The sequence below is a fragment of the Varroa jacobsoni genome, unplaced genomic scaffold, assembly GCF_002532875.2.
Source record: "Varroa jacobsoni isolate VJ856 unplaced genomic scaffold, vjacob_1.0 scaffold_797, whole genome shotgun sequence".
NCBI classification, from domain to species: Eukaryota; Metazoa; Arthropoda; class Arachnida; order Mesostigmata; family Varroidae; genus Varroa; species Varroa jacobsoni.
In genome coordinates, this window is record NW_019213699.1 from 287591 (window position 1) to 307800 (window position 20210).

Here is a 20210-nt window from a genome sequence, read left to right on the forward strand (position 1 = left end):
TTTCGGGTGAGTTAAAGCTACCGGTAGGTAGGTGCGCACTCTACCAGCAATGATACAAGTATGTCCAGTGGTCCCGTGCAACAATAGCATATTTGCCTATATAGGCGTGCTCATACCATAGCAGTGTGATACTGAACAATTCGTTACTGCAAATGTCGCACAAAGCCAACCAAGATTTACAACTAAGGAAAATCGCGGAATGAAATAACAGCCATGACGGTCACGTACACAACAGCTGATGCAGCTGCCAAGATAGTGGTTCTTGTTATTGCTGCGGCTGTTTTCGCCGTTGTTCCGGATGACCCTTGTGACTCCGGGTGTACGATGATGAACGAACGGCTAAAGCAGCAAGGAGATCGGGCCACCCCATTTCGCGAGTTCGATAGAACTTGTTTCTGCTATTATACGCCCCGTTGAGCCCAACCGCTGAGGACCACTTGCCGCTATACACTGACATGTTCGTCATGACATCATAAAGGATGTCTTGAATCCTGGTTCTTCTTTTTACTTGGTCCAAATCGTTGTCTCGTGTGTGCTCGCTGTTGTGAATGGCTACGCATCTCTGCATGCATATGTATATATATATATATAGAACGTAAACGGACATGTTAAATCTGTGCAAGTGAACGATTGATAGTATGGCGATAGGACAGACCTGTATCATCAAGATTGTGTCGGTCAATCAGTTTTTCGTTGCTCCGACCGATCTGTCGTTGGGATTGTCGCATTCCAACTCGTACATATACCCAACTGTATGTATGGGCCGAATATGCTTATTGTTGCAACTATCTACTTCTGTAATCTATTATCAGCATTACTGATTTCTTCTTTATTAATATTATTATAATTGTTACGGTTTCTGTTATAATCTGCTCCGGTAGTATCATCTATAGATAATGGGGATATTCTATAGATGCTCCGGCAAGGCGGCGTACCTCAAGTGCGCATCGACTCGCTTGTATACAACGAATGTATACGTACTTCAGGCAGAAAGGGACGAACTTTGATTGGCGACGTAGTTTAACTGGAAGCCGACCTTATTTTGCAAATGGACTTTTATGTGGAACTTTACGTGAGGTTGCGATGGGTTGTATAGCTGTTGCCTTGTAAAAGTTGAGTGGCCGAGGCTGTAGAAGTAAGCCAACAGTGAAACGTAGGCAAGAACTGCACAGTTCATGGCGATTCAATACCGAGCTCCTAGTCATATTGTGTACTGATACAATGATAAGCTCGCCGCCGGGTGGAGATGACCCTCCTCAGCGACAGCTCAATCCTCTGTATCCATACGTTTACGTAAAACTGTATAAGGCACCGCGCCAGTGCCTCTACCCACATTGCTTCGAAAAGTGGTAGCTTCAAGACTGAGTGAACATAAAGTAGGGATGAGTGCTGTCGTCCACTGATGCTCAAGCTTTGTAATGCGTAACTGGCGTTGCGCGAGAAAGCTGCTAAGAGGGGGGCCACGTGTGGGGAAGGGCCGGAAGCGAATGTATGCGCAGTGAGCTATGAACTACTGCTAATAATAGCTAGACAGTAGTAGTAGTAGAACACTTCACGGCTATGCACTAGAGGGTAACTACTGTCTGAGGAGAGCAGTGAGCGCCGGGGGTGGAGGATGGAGAAACGGCATCGGTTGTTGAGTCGAATGAACTGAAAAGAGAACTGCAAACTACGTTTGAGAACGGGGCCTCCGGTATCTGCAACTTGCCTTACTGCTGTTTCCACAGACGACGTCAACAACAGAAGGATCCTAGTAGGAGGAATAGTTCATCTTGTCCCAGGGCGATTCGACACAAGAGCAGTGCTCTGGGGATCTGAATCGCTCGGGCAATCGGGGTCATCTTCACTGCTTCCTAGCAACACTCGATTTCATCTCTGCTCCTTTTCTGTTCGGCTTTAATAGAACATTCGAGTGACATCTTTTTTACTGGTATCACAAAGCAACTAAAACGGGCTATATGAACGAAGGGGCTTTCATAGTCAAAATCACTGTGTTCAAGCTACCCTTGCCTTTCGATCGTATTTTTTGTTGCAATATCAGTTTCTATCTCCGTTACGACTGCTGCCGTGGATGGTTATTATTATTGTTTGAAATGTTCGTTGTATCTTTTAGTAGGCCAAATGCTGCATGTGGTCTAGATTTGATTAAGAACCGAAAATAGCATCGAAGTATTGCATTGCGACTTGTGACGAAGAGAGACTGACATTCACCGAGGGCGAAACGATGTTAATATGATTCCCACATACTAAACTGAATTCAGGGGCAATCTATTTAAAAAATTGTTAGCATTTCGTTCACGCTTGGTGTTTTTATAATAAATGTTACATCATTATAGTTCCTAAACGAACAGTAGGACAAAGCCTTCTGCGTCAATAACAGCCAAAAAATCTCCACTTTTTGCAGAACGAAACAGCGAAGTGATTGATATGCGACAAAATATATATTTGTATTGCGCTGGCCCAGTATAGCAAATGCTTATTGCGATAGTACCGATGCGCTCACATGCTTGTACGTGCAAAGCGTGTTTGTTAATTCACGGATAATCATCACGGATGCTTCCGTGGGTTTCATGCCTATTATTCATGCCACTAAGCGAATCTTGGAAACCCATAAAGTATTCGTCTCAATGTATGTATGATCTTTTTTATCCTTGATTTAGCTGTGTTCATATTAGGTATTCTGTTATATACGTGCAATCGCAAATATCTGTTTGTTTCCTGTATCGCCTTGTTTTACATTTCTATCAAGTATTGCTTTAGCCACAGCCTTGGAACGATAGCGTTTCTTCTACAAAAACTTGGAAGCCATTCTTGTCAGTGGTCTGTCCCGATACAAACTCCCCTGAACATATGGCAGTGACAATCGAAATAAGAACTGCTCCTTCTAAATGAAAACCTACATTGACGATTGTATGACTCATATTTTCACAGGTGGTTTTCGATATCACACATACACGCGGTGCCGTTCCGACTTGTCTGAAGTCATACAGCGCACGTGGACGAATCGAAACAAGCGCCTGTGCTAAACCTTCTTTGTTTTCGTTTTGTTTTGGCTTTTTATTTGGCCGTGTAATAGCTGCCATTATGGTGCTGCGGCACATCGTGGAGACCTGCTGTAAGAACGTGCGACATGCTTGATAGCCAAGATTCTTGCGGGCTATGTGTTTGCTAGCCCGATCCCTTTCTGTTTTCTTTTTCGCAGTAACATTCGTGTTGCCATGGTAATTCTGCTCTAAAGAGATAATGAGAGGGTAACCGGTGTCGCGGTGGCGGCGTTTTCCACTTTCTGGACAAGCATAGGCACACAAAAGCAGAGCGTGCGTGACTAATTTATAATAGTGCTGAGTCCTGTGGGTTAAAAAAGGATGTTAATAGTATCTATAAGCGGCTGAATCATCATCGTCCGTCTGGTGATAAGCATTAGTGAACTAGACCGCTTCTTTGCCCTTGTATATGGTACAAACCGAGGAATATGAGCCAATTTTATAGTTATTCCAGTTCCGTGTGTTGCTGTGCTGTACTTGACAGTTAGGACTTTTCGTAAGTGAAAGAAATTTAAGTTTTAGTAATTCTTTGCCGATCTATAGCTACAAATGATAGAGGAACAAACGTGGCATGTGTTTGAAAATAAATTTTTAAAAAAATCTACAGACAAGGTTAGAAGGCGATATGTTCAAATTCAATGTGCTTCTACTAAAAGTACAGTTTCTTTTCTGTGGTGTTTAGCTAATTCGTATTCAAATATTTTTTCTCAGTTACTGCTTACATGCATATAGCATGCACCCACACGCACTTACATTCCAAATATATGAACCTAGACAAAACAAAGGCAACGCATTCTGTCTAATCATGCATTGGCATTATGCTGGCTATGCATGCAAATAAAACAGACCCCATCCTGATTAAATCACAGATCGGGATCCCCCACGACCTTGTCAATAAAAAGCTATCTGCGTCAGCATCTATTTCACAATGTATATGTGCTATGTCTGACCAATGAAGCTTTTCCTATCGAACTTACCACCATTTTCGTCCGTTCTTTTTTTCTACACACTTGAATCAATGTGGTTCTGCTGATTTAATGTTGTTAGATGGGCTGTGCCGCTTACCGCGATCAGAACACCAAAGCGCTATAGGCTAGGAAAGTAAAGTGAATTGATTGAAGGAGCTCTATGTTCTTGCACGGTGCCCTGCGTTCGGTACGCCTTTTGACTTCGAGAATAGAAGCTGGCCTTAAATTAAGGACAACATGTAGATACGCATCGTACAGTAGCCGACGAGTAGATGGGAGCTCTCTAGACGTTGCCCGATAGCGCTCCTCTGGGCCGCACAAGGACGTATGCACTCTTTACTACTTTCCTCCAGCATCCCCTTACACAGCACTTGCTACGTCGAAGCCCAGCGCGGCCATTGACCGAAAAGTTACGAGTATAGCTGAGCGCGCAGCCTTACACATATAGAAATAATAAATGCCTATATCCAGCACCGAGCGTCGATTCTCTCTACTACAGAGCATCCATTGAGGTACGGCTGGCTGCGCTATAAAGTTTCTTTCACTATTGGAATTTGACATTTTTGTTGTACTAAGCTAGCTCTGGTTATATGGATGGCATCATTTTCTTATTTTTATTTCAAATTTTCATGAAGTGAAGCAATACAGAACTTTATGAATTTATTCGTGTATCTTTAATCGACATACTATTAATTACAAATTGGCCCTATCTGTACAGCTGACTGTTCAGCGCAGCTGGAGTTTGACGAGTTCAAACAAAAGTTTGCGTCACTATCATCCTCCTAAAACGAGAGTTACTTGACGTAACAGGCTTAATACCGGTCTTCGAATACACAAAAGCTACACCATTCTGCGCGGTTTTTTTTTATATATATAGTTTCAGAGACCCGTTGTCAATAAAGGCGAAAAATTATGGCTCTGAAAATATTCTTATGTCATATAATATTCGTGTTGCAATCAACTCTAGTTGGTTTGAGGCTAGCGCTATAGATGGAAGGCGAAAACGTCTATATATTTAATCCTACTTATAATGGTTTGTTGTTTTAATTAGACTGTCAGCTTGATATCAATAAGCCTTATAGCGACATTCTCGATATGATTTTTTCAGAGATATAACCGATACAACTAATACTCAGCTAGTTTTCAGGAAAATAAAACGTACATGAAGTGTTTACGTCCCTAGCAATCGAAGTATTTGCAGAATTTAGGAAACGCATATTCGCTTCGTGTAGTTTTCCGTGCATTGAGGTTATTTATTTTCCAGTTGTAAGAAATTTTTGAGTTTATAACAGCGGCTGATCCTAAACGATATACAAACTAACATTTCAAAGAAATTCTATCGGAATCCTGAGCAAAAGGTAAGGAGCAGGTTTTGTTGTGGCCAAACTATCAGTACCTGTTAGGGTTTTTCCAAGCTGCTTGCAGAATTTCTTGCCTATGACTTTTACATGATATCCGAATATCAGTTATCATGTTATTCATAAGTACGCTACAAGAAACAATAGTAAAATTATTAGATAATATTATTCTACTAAGAATCTTATCCGGTCTTTAGTTTATCTTATTCTTATCCGGTGTTTAGTCAACTTTGGTAATTGCTGAACTTCCGAAAAAAATCCTCGATTCGAAAGGCTCCCTTGTTATTGCTCGATTTTTTGCTTAGCTGGATAATTTTGGAATATGAGAACTTCTACACCTAGTAAAAAATAATGGGTAGTTTGCTTGGCTGCAAGTTTTCAGTAGTGAAAGGTCGTTTAACGGCCTCCGACGACTGTTACTTATTGGACAGGGGATCGCTGAAGTGATTCTGAACTTGCGCCTAAGGTCATGTGTACGTTGACAGAACCAGCGCAATGAAAAGGATAGAATGGTGCATATGATATTATTTATTAACTTCACCAATATTTGACCTACACAGACTGACTGTATCGCTATACTCTTGCGTTAGCTACTGATAAGCAAAAAATTTAGCAGTGATATCACATTCATATTAGATAACATATTAATGACAATAATAATAGTCGTGATCGCCTGTAACTTCCTCGTACCTACTTATGGCATGACTCTTTCCTATAATTATTTCGTCGTTCCCCAAAACTGACCAGTACTCCATTCTCATTGGCTGATCCTATCTGCTTTGTGCAATCTGGTGACAGAGCTCTGCTTTATGCTGCATCCGTCAAAGCAGCCGGGTAGGCCAAACTAGGAAAAAGAGTAACAAACCCCTGACGACACAGACTGACATACGGGCTTTGTTCCTGTGCCTTCTTTTCATATTCTTCCATTGTCGTTTTTTCGATACTCGTCCTTTCTGCTCGAGTTGGGACTTTAGACGCATCGGCTGTGTCCTGTTCGTTCGTTCGCCCAGTAATCTCTCGTCGCGTCGATCTATGGCCGTTCATTTCATGAGAGAATGGAGAGATGCGGCTAAGATACGTATACACGCTGAGGAAGGAACTGTCGCCAAAAAAAGAAGGACCGTGTGAGATAGATAGCAGCAAAGAAGCAATTGCGTTATTCGTACTATTTGTGTTCGTTAATGTCTCGCCTTATAACCCGCGCGCTGGATACGTCTGCTGCTGCTACTGTCAATTATCGTTTTTCCCTGCCACTCGAGCCCTATGCTGGCTTGCCCGCGCTGTCGATCCTGCCGTTTGCTGTGTCTTTTCCTTGAATGTATCCACAATAGAAATTTATTTAATAGAATCACACTCCTCCCCGCCCGCAAGATGTGGTACACGTATGTGATGACACCTCCTAAGCGTGTGCTATAACTGCACGGCAGTGAGAGAAGGATGTCAATCAATTTGAATGTTTGTTTATCTGTCTCTCTTTCTCATATACAGACATGCATCCATGCGCGTTCGCTCGCTCCGCGATTACGATTCAAAACATTATGTAAAAGCCATGACATCTGAACGACAATGCTGGCTGCCTGTTAGAGGGAAAGTGCTCGGGGCCATAATGATTATGGGCGAGAAAAATCTATCGAAGCAAGTTACTTGCGGCTACAGTACGATTTGAATCGTGTTCTTAATATCGTGGCTGTTTGTGTCACATAAACATTAATAGGCAGACAGCATTTTTATTTTAATCGCACGATTTTATCCACCTTCGTCATTCTCCAAAACAGATAACGATCCCTTAATGATGTACTTGTACAATTAAGGCCGTTGATTTGTCACTGTATAAAAAGGCGAATACGACTGCGACAACCAATTTTATGGAAAGCTAATGTAGGCCTTTTTAGTGCTTGACCGTGATTATAAGGCTGACCACATGAAATTATTAGAGCGATTTCGAACCTTTTTTTCATGGAAACCTAAAGCAGAACTTTAAATGAGCTAGACAATGATCTAAACACAATCAGACCTAACTCCCTGCTGATCCGGTTGTTAAAGGATAGCTACGAACGCAATAACGCCTCAACTGCGTCCATAGACATCGGACCTTATGCCGGAAGTTCATGCTTTAAGAGGGTTCAATCTAGCGACAAAGAGGTGGATAAAATCTTGCAAATCACGAATGCACAAGCCTGAGGACATTTAACCGGCAATTTTTTTCGAAATGTCAAAGCATCTGAAGGACGCTCTAAAAAATGTGGGTTAGCTATACATTGCTTTTCGAACATTGCCGTAGTCCGTTCGTTGGTTAGCATCTTTATGATAAGGTTTACAATACAAAAGGTCTATTAATTTAAATTTTAAACTTGTTAAGATAAAAAGAAAAATTTTGAATTTTACGTCCAGCACTACCGTGACGTATTGTTTTAGAAACTGAACTCTAAGTCGGTCTAACATTTCATCACAAGATCATGATAAGTGTGTTATAAACGATGCTGTATATCGTCTTACCAACCAACGAATTAGGCTGATGTCAAACCAGGCTGTAAGCCTGTAGCCTTTGCATTTTTGAAAATAACCTAATAAAGAAAGAGAAACCAATTGGCTCTATTTCTGTGTCTCATTGCGATTGTTTCACAGATCATCGATGGCGGTCTATGCATATTTTTATCTCATTACTTTGATCTATAATAACTTTATTCTAGTGGTTAACAGGAAGTGGCATTGGCCAGTCCTTCGTAGGGTACACAAGGAAGCAACAACAAACAAAATTAATTACCTAGTCATAATTAGGTATTCTCATGGATTTGTAGTGAAGATTTGAAATTGTAAGAAACGCAAAGCCCAGGGATTAATGCGCCGGAATGTCGATTTTTGGTGTTTTACTGATGAGGTGTCCAGTAACTGAAACGCATACGGTTGCTGAAAATTGCCCTTTTACAGGCTGTAGACTTACGATGACCTGAGTGAAGCTAGGATGTTACATACCGGAGGCTTATTGTCTTATATAAAACAGATCTACATAAAATCTGGAAGTTGTACGTTTATTTGCCTCAAAGCAATGTCTGCGATATTTTAAAGTTGTGTAAATCTGGCTAATCGTAGTGACAGATTGCAGAATTCATAATATATCCCGCTAGTACTACAAAATTCCTCTGAAATATTTGCCGTTTGCCACCGGTAAAATGATTTAGTTTTTAAAAGAGTTTGAAATAAAATGTGTTAAAAAATATGGAACCCGCTACAATAAGAACTGTCTCAATGGAACCACTCATTTCAGACTAATAGTGCGCCTTTTCGTGTCTACCGACTTGTAGCTAGGCCACATTGAAATACTAGTATTTTCATATGAATCGTGAACAAAGTAAAGAACTGAAATAATATAAGCTCCTCGCCGTTCTTGAGGAGCAAAAATTTACATACGTTTTCCCTAAATTCACTATACAGCGTTAGTATGAATTTAGCGAAAACTCACCCTAAGGTTTAGGTCACTTGAAAGTCAATGTTTGTCACGCCCTAGTCGCAAAGTAAATGTATGAAAGCTGGTACTAATGATTCGTTGACGTGCTATTCTGTCGGCAGCGTTCAAACATAACTCATCCTTGAACTAATTCGTTACGTTCAAGCGCTTAACGTGCACGTAAAAAACCCCTCAATTGGTCCCTGGGGTGTCGGCTGTAGACGGTGCGTTTCCATCTTGAAGTGTTTTTCATGCGTAGTTAGCAGCCATTGCCAGTCGATCCATTTTCGTAAGAACACAACGAGAAGGGCAAAAATCGTAAGAAAGCTTGAAGCAGCGAATGCATCTGGAGGGGTCGAATAGCGGCAATCCAAAGGTGAGAGTCTGCTCTTAAGGCAGCGCAGCGTTGGCAAAGCTACAGCGGCTACTAGTCCAAATCGATTATTAGCACGTTACCGAAAAACCATTTGGGTCCACAGCGACAAGAAGGAGTCGCGGCTGAGGGAGAAGAAGTGCGTAACCAAGCGAAGGGAAAGAAAAACGAGACTTTGGAAGGAAGAGAACCAAGGACAGCGGTCATGCCGAAAAAGCGGCGTGAAGGCGCACCTTGTCTGCCGCCGGCTGGTCATGCCGAGAGTGGTGAGCAAACGGAGGAATTACGTTGTGTTCTGTCTGCGTGTCTTTCGCATGTCCTTTTTGAAAGATAACTTGTGCGATGCATTACAATGCTCATAGAATGCTGTGGGCTTTCTCGGACTAGTACTTCCTTTCAGTTGGTTGTCTGCGCTTGAGACTCCCTCAAGCCATAATCGGGACTATCTATTCCAACATAAAGGATGATCTACGATTTCTAAATTCCGTTTTTTACTATCATTTCTTGCAAACTGGCCAGACAGACGCGTTTTGTAACGGCCTCCGAGCAATAGGTTTGCTTGAAGACACAGAAGAAGAACGGATGAAAAAGGTTGGAGCGACGAGATCGTAGCAGAAGAAAGATCGGTCGTTGGGATCGACGCGATTATTGGCTCTACTCAACGTACGCTATGGCCAGTGACGCCATCATCGACTATCGACATGAAATTATTGTGTAGACTGTGGGCGTTGTGGCAAATAAGGCGGGCCAGTCTAGGTCAAACCGATCGACCGATCGACCAAACTGGAAAATTACACAGTCTAATCATACGGCCAGGATCTGTCTCTAAGTGCCCTGAGTGAACGAAATCTATATAAATAGGATGAGCATGTCGAAAGTAGTACAACTGAAATACTACCCGATGTTCAAGTTAGACTTCCCTTTGCACGGGCAGTGGTAGCATAGGGAAGTTCGTTTTAAATAGAAGTGAACTTTGTTCTTTGCCAGTTCCATCGGGGTAGTTTTTTTTTTGTTGCACAGAAACGGGAGAACGATACTGATGGAAGACACTGACGAACACCGACTTAAATTGAGCCGTTTTAATATTCACATTGGGGATGAGAATCCGATATGGTTTCAAGTAAAGCTTTCAAAACTAGCCTACGGTTACTCGGGATACATGAAATATATATCTGAGTGTAGAATTAACGTAACCCTTTTTGCCGACAGAAGAAAGCTGGATACTGAATGCTTATAGACTTATCATAGAATTGATATACTATATATTCGGTTATATGTAGTGCTATTCTGTGCGCAAAACCATTTGTACCTTGTATCTACAAAGCGATTCGATGAAGCTGGTACCCTGTACAATATTTATTTAAGTTCTGTCTGTTATATCATTTAAGCATCACTAGCTGTTGCATCACGAGCGTGCTTTAGGCTTAAAACAATCAAACTGTTGTATGGTTATACATAGTTAAGCGCTTTGCTCAGGTTGATTAAAATCAAATATCGTTTTGTCTAGTTCTATAGAGCAAAGGGCCTTAGTCCATTTCGCTGACATACTCGGCCGTAGAGAATAGGATTGCACTTTCTTTGAGAGGAAAGCTCATGTTTATAAGCTTTCTTCATGTCTTTGACTTAGCCCTGTAATTTTCAAGAGCTTTGTTTATTACAAACTGAGATAACTTGAAGGCATTGAAGGTTCTAAACTATGAACAATGGTCGCATACAAAGTTTTCCTGAATAGGTTAACCAATGTGTACTATTCAAAACACACACAGTCATTGTCGGCTGCATAGTTCCTCCTACAAAACAGCTGGAACTAGTAGCTGTAGTAATAGAAATAAACTTAAAAAAGTTTGTAAGTAGGGTTATTTTGAGTGCTAGTAATATCACATTAGCTATTAATGGTTGAAGCCATTCGCATAGTAAAAACGTCTTTTTAGCATTTTATTATTCATTGCATAGAACCAGTACTAAGGTTCTACCTATTAAAGAGTGGGTTTCTAAAAGGCTCTCGAAGCCTTACGTATTAGCCGCGGGGCATGCGCGCGTGCGCCGGATACTGCGTACGCCTTAATCTCAAATTACGATAAGGTTAAGACTTCCCGTAACAAAGGAACGTTGATAGCGGTCGAGTGTATAATTCCCGGCATTGTTTCAAATGTGCGCTTATTCGCTATTGACACAGACAACAAATGTATTTTTTGACTCATTTAATATAAAGCTTTTGAAGTCATTTTAAATACATGACAAAGGTCGATCTGGGCCTTGTCCGCCAAAGGAGTTTTCTTCGGAAAGACACAAAATTAAAAATCGTCCATAGTGCTGAAAAGCACATTTTCCTTAGTTAATCTGATCATTACTTCGTCATTTCTTAAGCTTTACGAAGTTATCAGCAAGAAACAACTGCACAATCTATGTTACAACCAGTTTCATTCCAAGCTTAAAAACCCATGCATGCTTTTCGTAGCTCAACACCAAATGGTTTCGTATCGATAAGGAAAAGTAAACCTCGTTGAACTAGCGCCCAAATGAGCGGTGGCTGGTAACTCAAACTTCTTCTTCGTCTCTACGTGCGCCCTCGAATGGGATCCTATAGATATAAAGCGCGCATGCGCGTGTGTGTGTCTGTCCATCAATTTCAGTATCTTTCATTTTTATCTTTTGTTTTTCGACGACTGCCGAACGGCCCGAAGTCGCCGTGGCCTCCACCTCCACGAGCTTTTCCATGTTCCCTCTGTGCAACACGGCAACAAGCAGCCGAAGCAAGAACTTGGGCGTTGCAGCACAAGGTGATGCCGGGTTCCGTTCGCATCAGTTGGGCGATGGCGGTGGCTGCCCCAACCGCAACCCGACTGTCCAGCTATCCCACTCTTAGCTTGTTCTGTTTATTCTGTTTGCTCACAGGCTTGCGCCTAGCTGGCGTGTCTTTTTTCCTCTTTCTGTTCTCTGTGCTCGAATTCGCCTCTTACCCAACTCAACGCGGCCAGGCTAGCCGCTCAAGCGAGCATGTTATTCGCATGAAAAATCTCCCCAGACGTCACCTGTTTCTGAAGTTGACACAATGGTCACGCCGATGGGCTAAAAGCCAATCCGTATTCTCCTTGTATGTTTGTTCTTGTCGTAGTAGTCCCACCAGAGCAGGGTTAGCGTTCGACCGAAATAAATTTGCTTCCTTTTACCTTACTTCCCCTTACTTCAGCTTCGTTTTTTTTTCATTGATGAAGCTAGCCAGCAAGCGAACGCGGAGCAAAGAACGACGCCTTCGCCTGCGCTGCAGCGATCACCACCACCACAACTACGACGATTGCCGCCTTTGCAGAGACACGCTATGTCGGCAACAGCAATGACATCGCTACTCCGACGGGGATTTACGACTGAACAAAATGGCGGTTGGCGGCGTATAAGCGTTCAGAGCGCAGGTCTGAAAACCGAACTTTTTCGTTCAAGGTGAAGGGGCTAGGGAGTATAAGGGGCTCTGGCCTTTAGACTTGGGATTAGCGGTAGCCCCAATTCCCGTTTACGATGGGGTATGGTTTGACTCCGGACGGAAACGATGGAAACAGGACCAGCGGATCGGAAGACCGGCGAAAATACTACATCTCTTCCTGAGCTCCAAATCGCACAGTCATGTTGGTCGTGTCGGTGGTCGGTCGCCGCGCCCACAGGACTAAGCGCGCAGTATCATGATATAGTAGATAGCGGCGAAGCACTGTAGCAGTTGGAGTGGCGCCAGAAACGGTAATGGCGCGGGCATACACCGGTTCAGGGGTATCAAAAACCATAAAATAAAAAGGCCCAGAAGGGGAACGGGTAGTGTCAGCTGCATACAGTGAAAGAGTGCATGCTAAGGGAAGCTAAGCTGTGTATCACGTTCAGCGGGACGCTCAATGGAAGAAGATTTCGAGAAGGGACAGCTAATAGTAAATAGCGAATAAAAGCCTCTTGGACAGGCGGTACCGTTACCGCCGCATGTGCCCAATCAAATCAATATTTCATTCATTATCATCTTCTTATTATTATTATTATTGCTATTATTATTATACATATAGAACGTGCTACGTATCAGGTATAGGTGCGTTTCTGCAGGTAGAAACAGTTTATGATTTTTAGTGGGCATTGTATAATTTTTTATGGTCAATCATTTTCTCTGTCTTATGCTATATTTTCTTTTTTTTGGCGGATTCGTTTCGCGAGCATGCGGGTGAAATTACGGTCGGCTTCTTCTGCGTTTCATACAGGTACGCGGGCCAAGCAAATGGATGTGCGGATGACGACAAGAGAGCTGCACGTCTCTTGTAATGGGAAGAAGATCTTAGGTGGTCGTCTACATCGTCCTATTCGGCCAGGCGAGTCCACCTGGACAATCGAGGATGGAGACAAGGTTAGTAATTGTTACGCAAACTTTCCTCAGTAAACCAGCATGAATGAAACCATCTTACCTTGTTGTTGGCCTGAATGCTACTCCTGCCAAAATGCCAAACAAAAACCGTATGTACGCACAATAGCATCTGTGCAGTATTTATAAGACAATCTCCCATACACGATGATACGAAACTAGAAACAAATAACTACGAAAAAAAGTAAGAACACTAGCGGTTCTGTAATTAAAATACCATTGAACATATACGTTGTCGCATGTGGTTACAGATAATTCTACATGCTGCCTCGGAGATTGAACTAAGCAGTCAAACACTTTGTTATTAAGTTCGAGAAATTATGTCGTAAAAACCGTCACTTTTACCTCGACAAAAATTGTGATTTTCCTGGCGGCAAGTTACATATTGGTTTATTCAGCTGGAAAGTGGGGAACTATATTTTCGATAGTTTGCTGTTAGGACGTATTATAGTTTAGTTTAGAATGGGCTAACTTGCAATGCAGTTAGGGTCAACCCAGGTGTAAAGGGCAGACTAATTAAATGGGATAAAAAAATTAGAGCTACATCGCCTCACAGTCTTCCAACCAGCATTTTTTAGGTAGTAATTAATAATATATTATTAATATATTAGATAGTAACGACAATAAACTCTTCCCTTTCGATGAGGCCACAGGGTTACTGCTGACTAAATGTGGGCGCGGCCCAGTTGAGGCCAAGTAGCTGTCAGCAAAAAAAAATAAATGACGCACAGGTAACGCACGGTAGCCTGGTGTAACTAATTTAATCGTTTCAGTAAAACCCTTCCTCAGTAGTCTCCATTGACGCACACCATATCTGGCTGAATGTCTTTGTAATAGGCGAACTGAGTTTCAAAACTTTAATTAATGTGCTAACGGCATTAAGAGCAATAAAACAGCATTACGATATGCCTTCGCTTGAACGTCCGGTATCACGGAACGGACCCGGCGGCAGCACGCGCGTCGTCACTCGCAAATCCTTTATCCATCCTTTCGCCGCTGTTATGGCTTGCTGGTTTCGTCGGGCGCTAGCCATCATCGAGCTCCGGAATAATACGCTGCTCAAGCCGGCGAAAGGAAGGAATCAAACGAGGTCTAGCAAGACGCGAGAAGAGGGAATAGGGGGATATAACAAAGCGAAAATGATGATAACTGTCTATGACGACGATGGTGGTGTTACTTACTATTAACGATGGTGAATAGCAGCAGAAAAAGGTTGGACCTGCCCATAGACGAAGAGAAGCTGCCGTAACTTCCAAGGAAACTACGTAGTGAGCTTCAGTGAGGACACTGAGGATCACTGATAGATTGTGACTGAGCCATAGAGGGAAGGTTCGCAGTGGAGAAAGGGACAGAGATCATAAAAGGGAATTAGGGTGCAAAGTTCGTACGAGGACACAACGTGAGATTAAACGCTAGCTAGATTTAGCTACCAGCCTCTTTGGTTCTTCTGGTTGGAGAAAGGAGGGTACGTTAACTTTCGGGGCCATCCAATGTGGAATGGGGTGTACGTGAACTGATGCACCAAGCAAGTAATTTCACCATTTTCGTCTCGAGCTTGGCGTGATCTCGAACAAAACCATTTCGCATCGTTCGCGCATTTAAGGTAAGGGGATCACGGAGGTCAAGGATGTCAGGATCCGTTAGCTATATGATGGCGATGTTGCATGGTCTGTACAGGAGACGGATGATGCGTATTGTTTCGTCATTTAATACGCAAATGCAGCACTCGTTGGTAGTCCGTCATCGTTGTTTCTCTCTTTTTGACTGGTTAATATGAGATTAGGACAATTTTCATTTGTTTGTAGCTCAACCGTAATAATTAATAATATAATTATAATTAATAATATAATCAAAAATTAAATGCTGATATGCCACTTCAGTACGTACATATTATTCTGCTACTATTATAGTAGAACAGCCTTACCATAGTTAATTGCGTGCCATAGAATGCGTTTGTTAATCACTGTTAGGGATGGAGACCAATTGATGTGTGTTTAGCCAATAGAACGTTGGCAATTAATGATGTTTTCCGCTATTAACTACCCAAGTGTTCAAACAGCTAAAGCAAAAGGCCGTCCAACCACAGAAAAACACATGCATAACCAACTGCTCCCTGAGTTCCTCGAATATGATGCAGGAGTGGGAGTATTAGGCTAGAAATAAAATCATTTTATTATTGAGATACCAACTTTCGAGTAGGGTTATCATGAGTTGTATCGCTATAGATAGCACTTAACCTTACATCAGAATCCTTTTGCCGAAGATATTTTTGTATAGTCAAAGTTCTTCAAGGACCGTTCTTTCTGATGAGTACTACAATTACCTTGCGACTCTATGGGAAACAAGGCATTTAGGCACCCCTATCTGTTCGACAATGAAGCCCACTTCTGGGAAGTGGGTGCCAACGGTAAATAATGTTCAATTGTAATTTTTATTTTACAGTTTAATAAAGATTAATCAAAATTGTATGATGCCTGTAGTAGAGCTTTCCCAGATCAGAACACATATGTATTGTCTTTGAAAGAGGATATCAATTCGGGGCGGCATACCTGCAGCGAGAACTTTCATAGTTCTGAAGTCTTAGAGACAAAAACAAGAATAATTGGCTGACTAAATATAATACAATATATGAAACAGCCGCTACAAATGCTGTTTCCCACGTCCAGCTATGATCGCGAAGAGTGACGCAAGAATCTCAGTATTATGTGGTACTACTTTGAAAAAGTGATCAATCTTTGTTTTATGAAAAACACTGCACGAGCATGTCACTCAAATGTCGGTTAACCATACATTTGTACGAGTAGATCGATTAAAATAGACCGCTACGTGCCAGATCTGCTGAAGTTATCCTTTGACTGTCGCTACAACAACTGAAATAACTTTTCGTGTGCTACATGGATTCATTGTATTGAAACATACTACTCTACAGGCTACACCGTTCACGGCCTTCTAGATCATCACGCTTCTAAACCAGCTCGCCTGTCACCAAATCACGCTGAGCGGGGCAAATGTACAGTGTATCGCCTCGTCACTACTGAGAGCCTTAGTGTCGATGGCTTACTTTTGTAAGACTGGGTTAGCTGCACAGCTATACCTAGCTATCTAAGGTGAATGTAGCCACAACTAAAACCGCTTGATGGAAAAGAGGCAAAAGCAACTCGGGTAAACAGATCAGACAATACACCATTGTGCCGCATAGCGGAGACACCTGGAAAGAATAACTTCGGCGTGAACGTGGCGAAAAACGCTGAAACCTGGAAACCGGAGGCGTGATGGAGCTGAATGCTACCGAGCTCTAACAACTTTTTTTAGTACTTGGTTCGCTTAAATTCTCGCGTACTGCATTCGAAATCAGACTCAGAAAAGAAATTTTATTCGATGTAAACCAAGGGATCAACGTAGCGCGGTAATGGATTTTCTCCTAAGAACGAAAAAACAGTAATAACTGTTGGTAGGCGACAGGCGGAGAGAAACTTTGATGGGATTTAGATGGAGTAAGGTCGAGGTTGTCGCCGTGGGCATCGAAACCGGTTCTGTTGGGTTACTTAAGGCTGGCCTCAGAGACTATCAAGCCGGGGGCGATACACAGGTACACGATTCTGGTAAATACAGGACTGTAAGATCCAAGGGCAGCTAGTGACGTGCGAGTAGTCGGTTATCTGTTAGATGCACCGGCTGAATAACACAAATATTATTGGGCACGATGGTGTATGCCGTTTAGGTTAAAATCGTCGAGAAGGAAACTGTGTCTGGTGCTATACTAAGACGTATACATTCTGCGAATAGTTGTTACGTTAAGAGAATAGGGAGACCTCGAATTGTAAAGATGGATCTAATTACACTAATGGGCGTTCAACGATCATAAGGGGAATTTAACAGGGGTATGACTATGGGCTGCAGGACTTGAGTTGCCATACGACAGGTAAAAGTCAGAAACAGTCATATACCCTTTTCACCTCCATGAGGTCGAAAGAAGGAGTCCAGTAGCAGCAGCATTTTTTTTGCTTCACTTCATTCTGAGCAGCTGCTGGGCCCCCGAAATATACAATTTGATTCAAGAATAGGTTTTCATATAACGATGATTACCTAGATAGCCTTCGATATGTGTAATGTATCATGGTCGATTATATAAATTTAATTAATTTCTAATTAACTTAATCATATACATTTTGACTCAGACACCCAAACCGGGATACTCTCATTTTTTTTTCCCGATCTACGTCAAGGACAGCCAGGTCCCGCTATATTCCGTCATTGTACTTATCGTTTCTAGCCCAATATTTTCATCGTAAATGTCATGATCAAAAGACGAATTTTTATAGACGCGCTGGTAAATCATTTGCCTTAGAGCATGTTATTATATCTTACATATGCATTCAATAACTATTTTAGTTTTGTTGTCCTTTTAGATTTCTTAATCGTGTGTCACTTCCGTGTGAAAACATTCTAGTCCTGGCTTCATCTGTTTTTGACTATCGTTACTTGCACACGTGTACATTGAACAATACTCCGAAGGAATATTTCATTTATTTTATAAGTTTTGAGTAAGTTTTTTCCGCTGCTGTTATATACGTCAAAATTCTGAGTTTCCCCTTCAGTGAATGACTAAACAAACTGTATATCGCGTCTACACGCCAGTTCTTAAAGCTATGAAAGCCTCAAGGGCATGTGGACACATGACCGCCTCGTCTTGCTTTTCACCATCTTGCTTCCGAATCATTTACTACTTGAAATACATTACCTACCATACTAGGGCAGCTCTAAAGGCGTCTTCATCCAGCTAAGTTTTTATGTTTATTGCTTCTAAAAGAGACAGTTTTTATTACATACCATCATATACCATAAGCAACATCTGCTACCACCTAGATAATTATCCGAGATCGCGACGTCTTTAGGAAATGTCTTTTCCAGGTTTCAGTTTAGTTCGGATCGACCATGAAGTAACTGCCTGCTATTGAAGAGCTTGTCAATTAATGCGCAACCTGTTGAAGTAATTAACATAATTACTCCATCACCATTGCACTCATAGGCATGGCTTCAACGAATATACTTATATATACAACGAATATATATACTGCTTGTATATGTGCGCTTCACGGTTGAAATTCCATAACTGGAACTATATGTTCCAAGCCAAACCTGGTTAAAAAGCAAGTGGGCTCAGTTGTGGTCTCTAATAAAGACTTGAACTTAATCGCTATTAATTTGAATCGCTACGTTACTGAAGATATCGTGACGTGTGGGTGTTACAATTAAGTCTATGCAATTACAAAATTGCTGTTTATAACGATTACGCATTGCCAAATAAATCGGACCTGACTGTAACGTGCACATTCATAAGCCGATTTGCTTCATAGTCTGGTCATTCGTAACGGATAGCACGGATGCATGTATTTCGCTATCTCGAAAGCAGTTGACTAATTATAGATGTTCTCTTTTCAGGTGACCGTTCTTTTAGTGAAGGCACAATCGGCGAAGAGTGAAGACGTTTGGAGTTCGCTTTTGGAGGACGAATTCAAGGCTGACCCTATGACGCTAATGGAAATGATGAAAAAACTAGATCTTGAGAAATTTCAAATAGAAAATCCTGGTTTCGATTTTAGCAATGCGGTGCTGAGCAAAAAGTATGATAGTTTACCTGGAATGTAGTTAATTTCATAGTTTAGAATTAGCAGCTCGTTTATATTTGTCCGTAAATGTATGTAATTCGTCTATAAAAATTTATATCACTCGTCTATAACCGTTTATAATTTTTTTTGCTAGTGGAATCAAGTCCCTGAAATGCAAATTTGGTAAAAAAAATTACTTAATTATATTGTTTCTTGTCCCATTGAGCACTCGTACGTTACTAAATATTGTATGTTCAGCTTCATACAAAATAAGAACGACAGATCGGCTGTCAATAAAATCAAATCTAAGTTTTTCTTACTGATGTTTGTCGTGCTGCGGAAAAATCGCCAAAAGCCATAAATGCTATAAATTACGATTTCTTTATACTGTTTATGCCCTTTTGAAGTATCAGAGTGGAGGCAACACATTAACCGAGTATCGAACATATGCTTGAATGTACGTATATGGCAATTCGTGCCTAATTAGTTAAAACAAAGGGAAAATTTGTCTTTCTTATTACGGGATTTCAAAGATATCGAATCCATTTCTACTGATACTAGGTGTTAGATTCTATCATTGAGTTTATCAAAAGAGCAGACAAATATTGCGGACCGCAGGCTTCTAAAGATTAACGCGATCCTAATTCAACTGCATATATAATATGAAAATTGGTAATCTTATAATAACAACAAATATTATGTTTTTTTGTTTTTGTTTTAATACATATGTTAACCAATTTACTTTCAATTGTTATTTGTCTGCGGTTTCGTAATGTGATCACATTTTAATGGCTACCTATTTTTTCGAGATACGGTGTTTGGATATATTGCGTCACCCAAAAACGATCCTTTGAGTCCAGTACCAACAATGTAAGTGAACCTTCAACGTGATCAATAAATAAAACCAATACGTTTATTCCTTGTAGGCTTTCAAGTATAATATAGAAACATTGAAGCTGTTTTTGGTCAAATTGAGCTCTACTGATAATGCAAAAATGTTATGTGATATCCTAGTTCAGGCTGAAA

At 41.3% G+C, this 20210-nt stretch overlaps 1 protein-coding gene and 2 long non-coding RNA genes across 6 annotated transcripts in view; 2 read left to right on the forward strand and 1 right to left on the reverse strand.

Annotated features, from left to right (window-relative positions):
• LOC111263897 (nudC domain-containing protein 2) overlaps window positions 1-20100 on the forward strand; it is a 50869-nt gene extending 30769 nt beyond the window's left edge. For all 3 annotated transcript variants that reach the window (XM_022839386.2, XM_022839387.2, XM_022839390.2), the window contains exons 2-3: window positions 13418-13560; window positions 19018-20100. In XM_022839386.2, the coding sequence (XP_022695121.1) occupies window positions 13418-13560; window positions 19018-19224 (350 nt within the window). In that variant the 3' untranslated portion in view covers window positions 19225-20100. The remainder of the gene's footprint in view (window positions 1-13417; window positions 13561-19017) is intronic.
• LOC111263900 (uncharacterized) lies at window positions 1602-8390 on the forward strand. The gene is made up of 3 exons (XR_002682518.1): window positions 1602-3540; window positions 5746-5882; window positions 6345-8390. It is a non-coding gene; the product is annotated as an uncharacterized LOC111263900 (long non-coding RNA).
• LOC147753027 (uncharacterized) lies at window positions 11595-15107 on the reverse strand. 2 transcript variants are annotated; one of them, XR_015312475.1, is made up of 3 exons: window positions 14757-15107; window positions 14478-14630; window positions 11595-13535 (listed from the first exon to the last, which is right to left on the reverse strand). It is a non-coding gene; the product is annotated as an uncharacterized LOC147753027 (long non-coding RNA). The 2 variants fall into 2 exon arrangements; XR_015312476.1 differs by lacking the exon at window positions 14478-14630.
• Window positions 20101-20210: the final 110 nt, after the last annotated feature.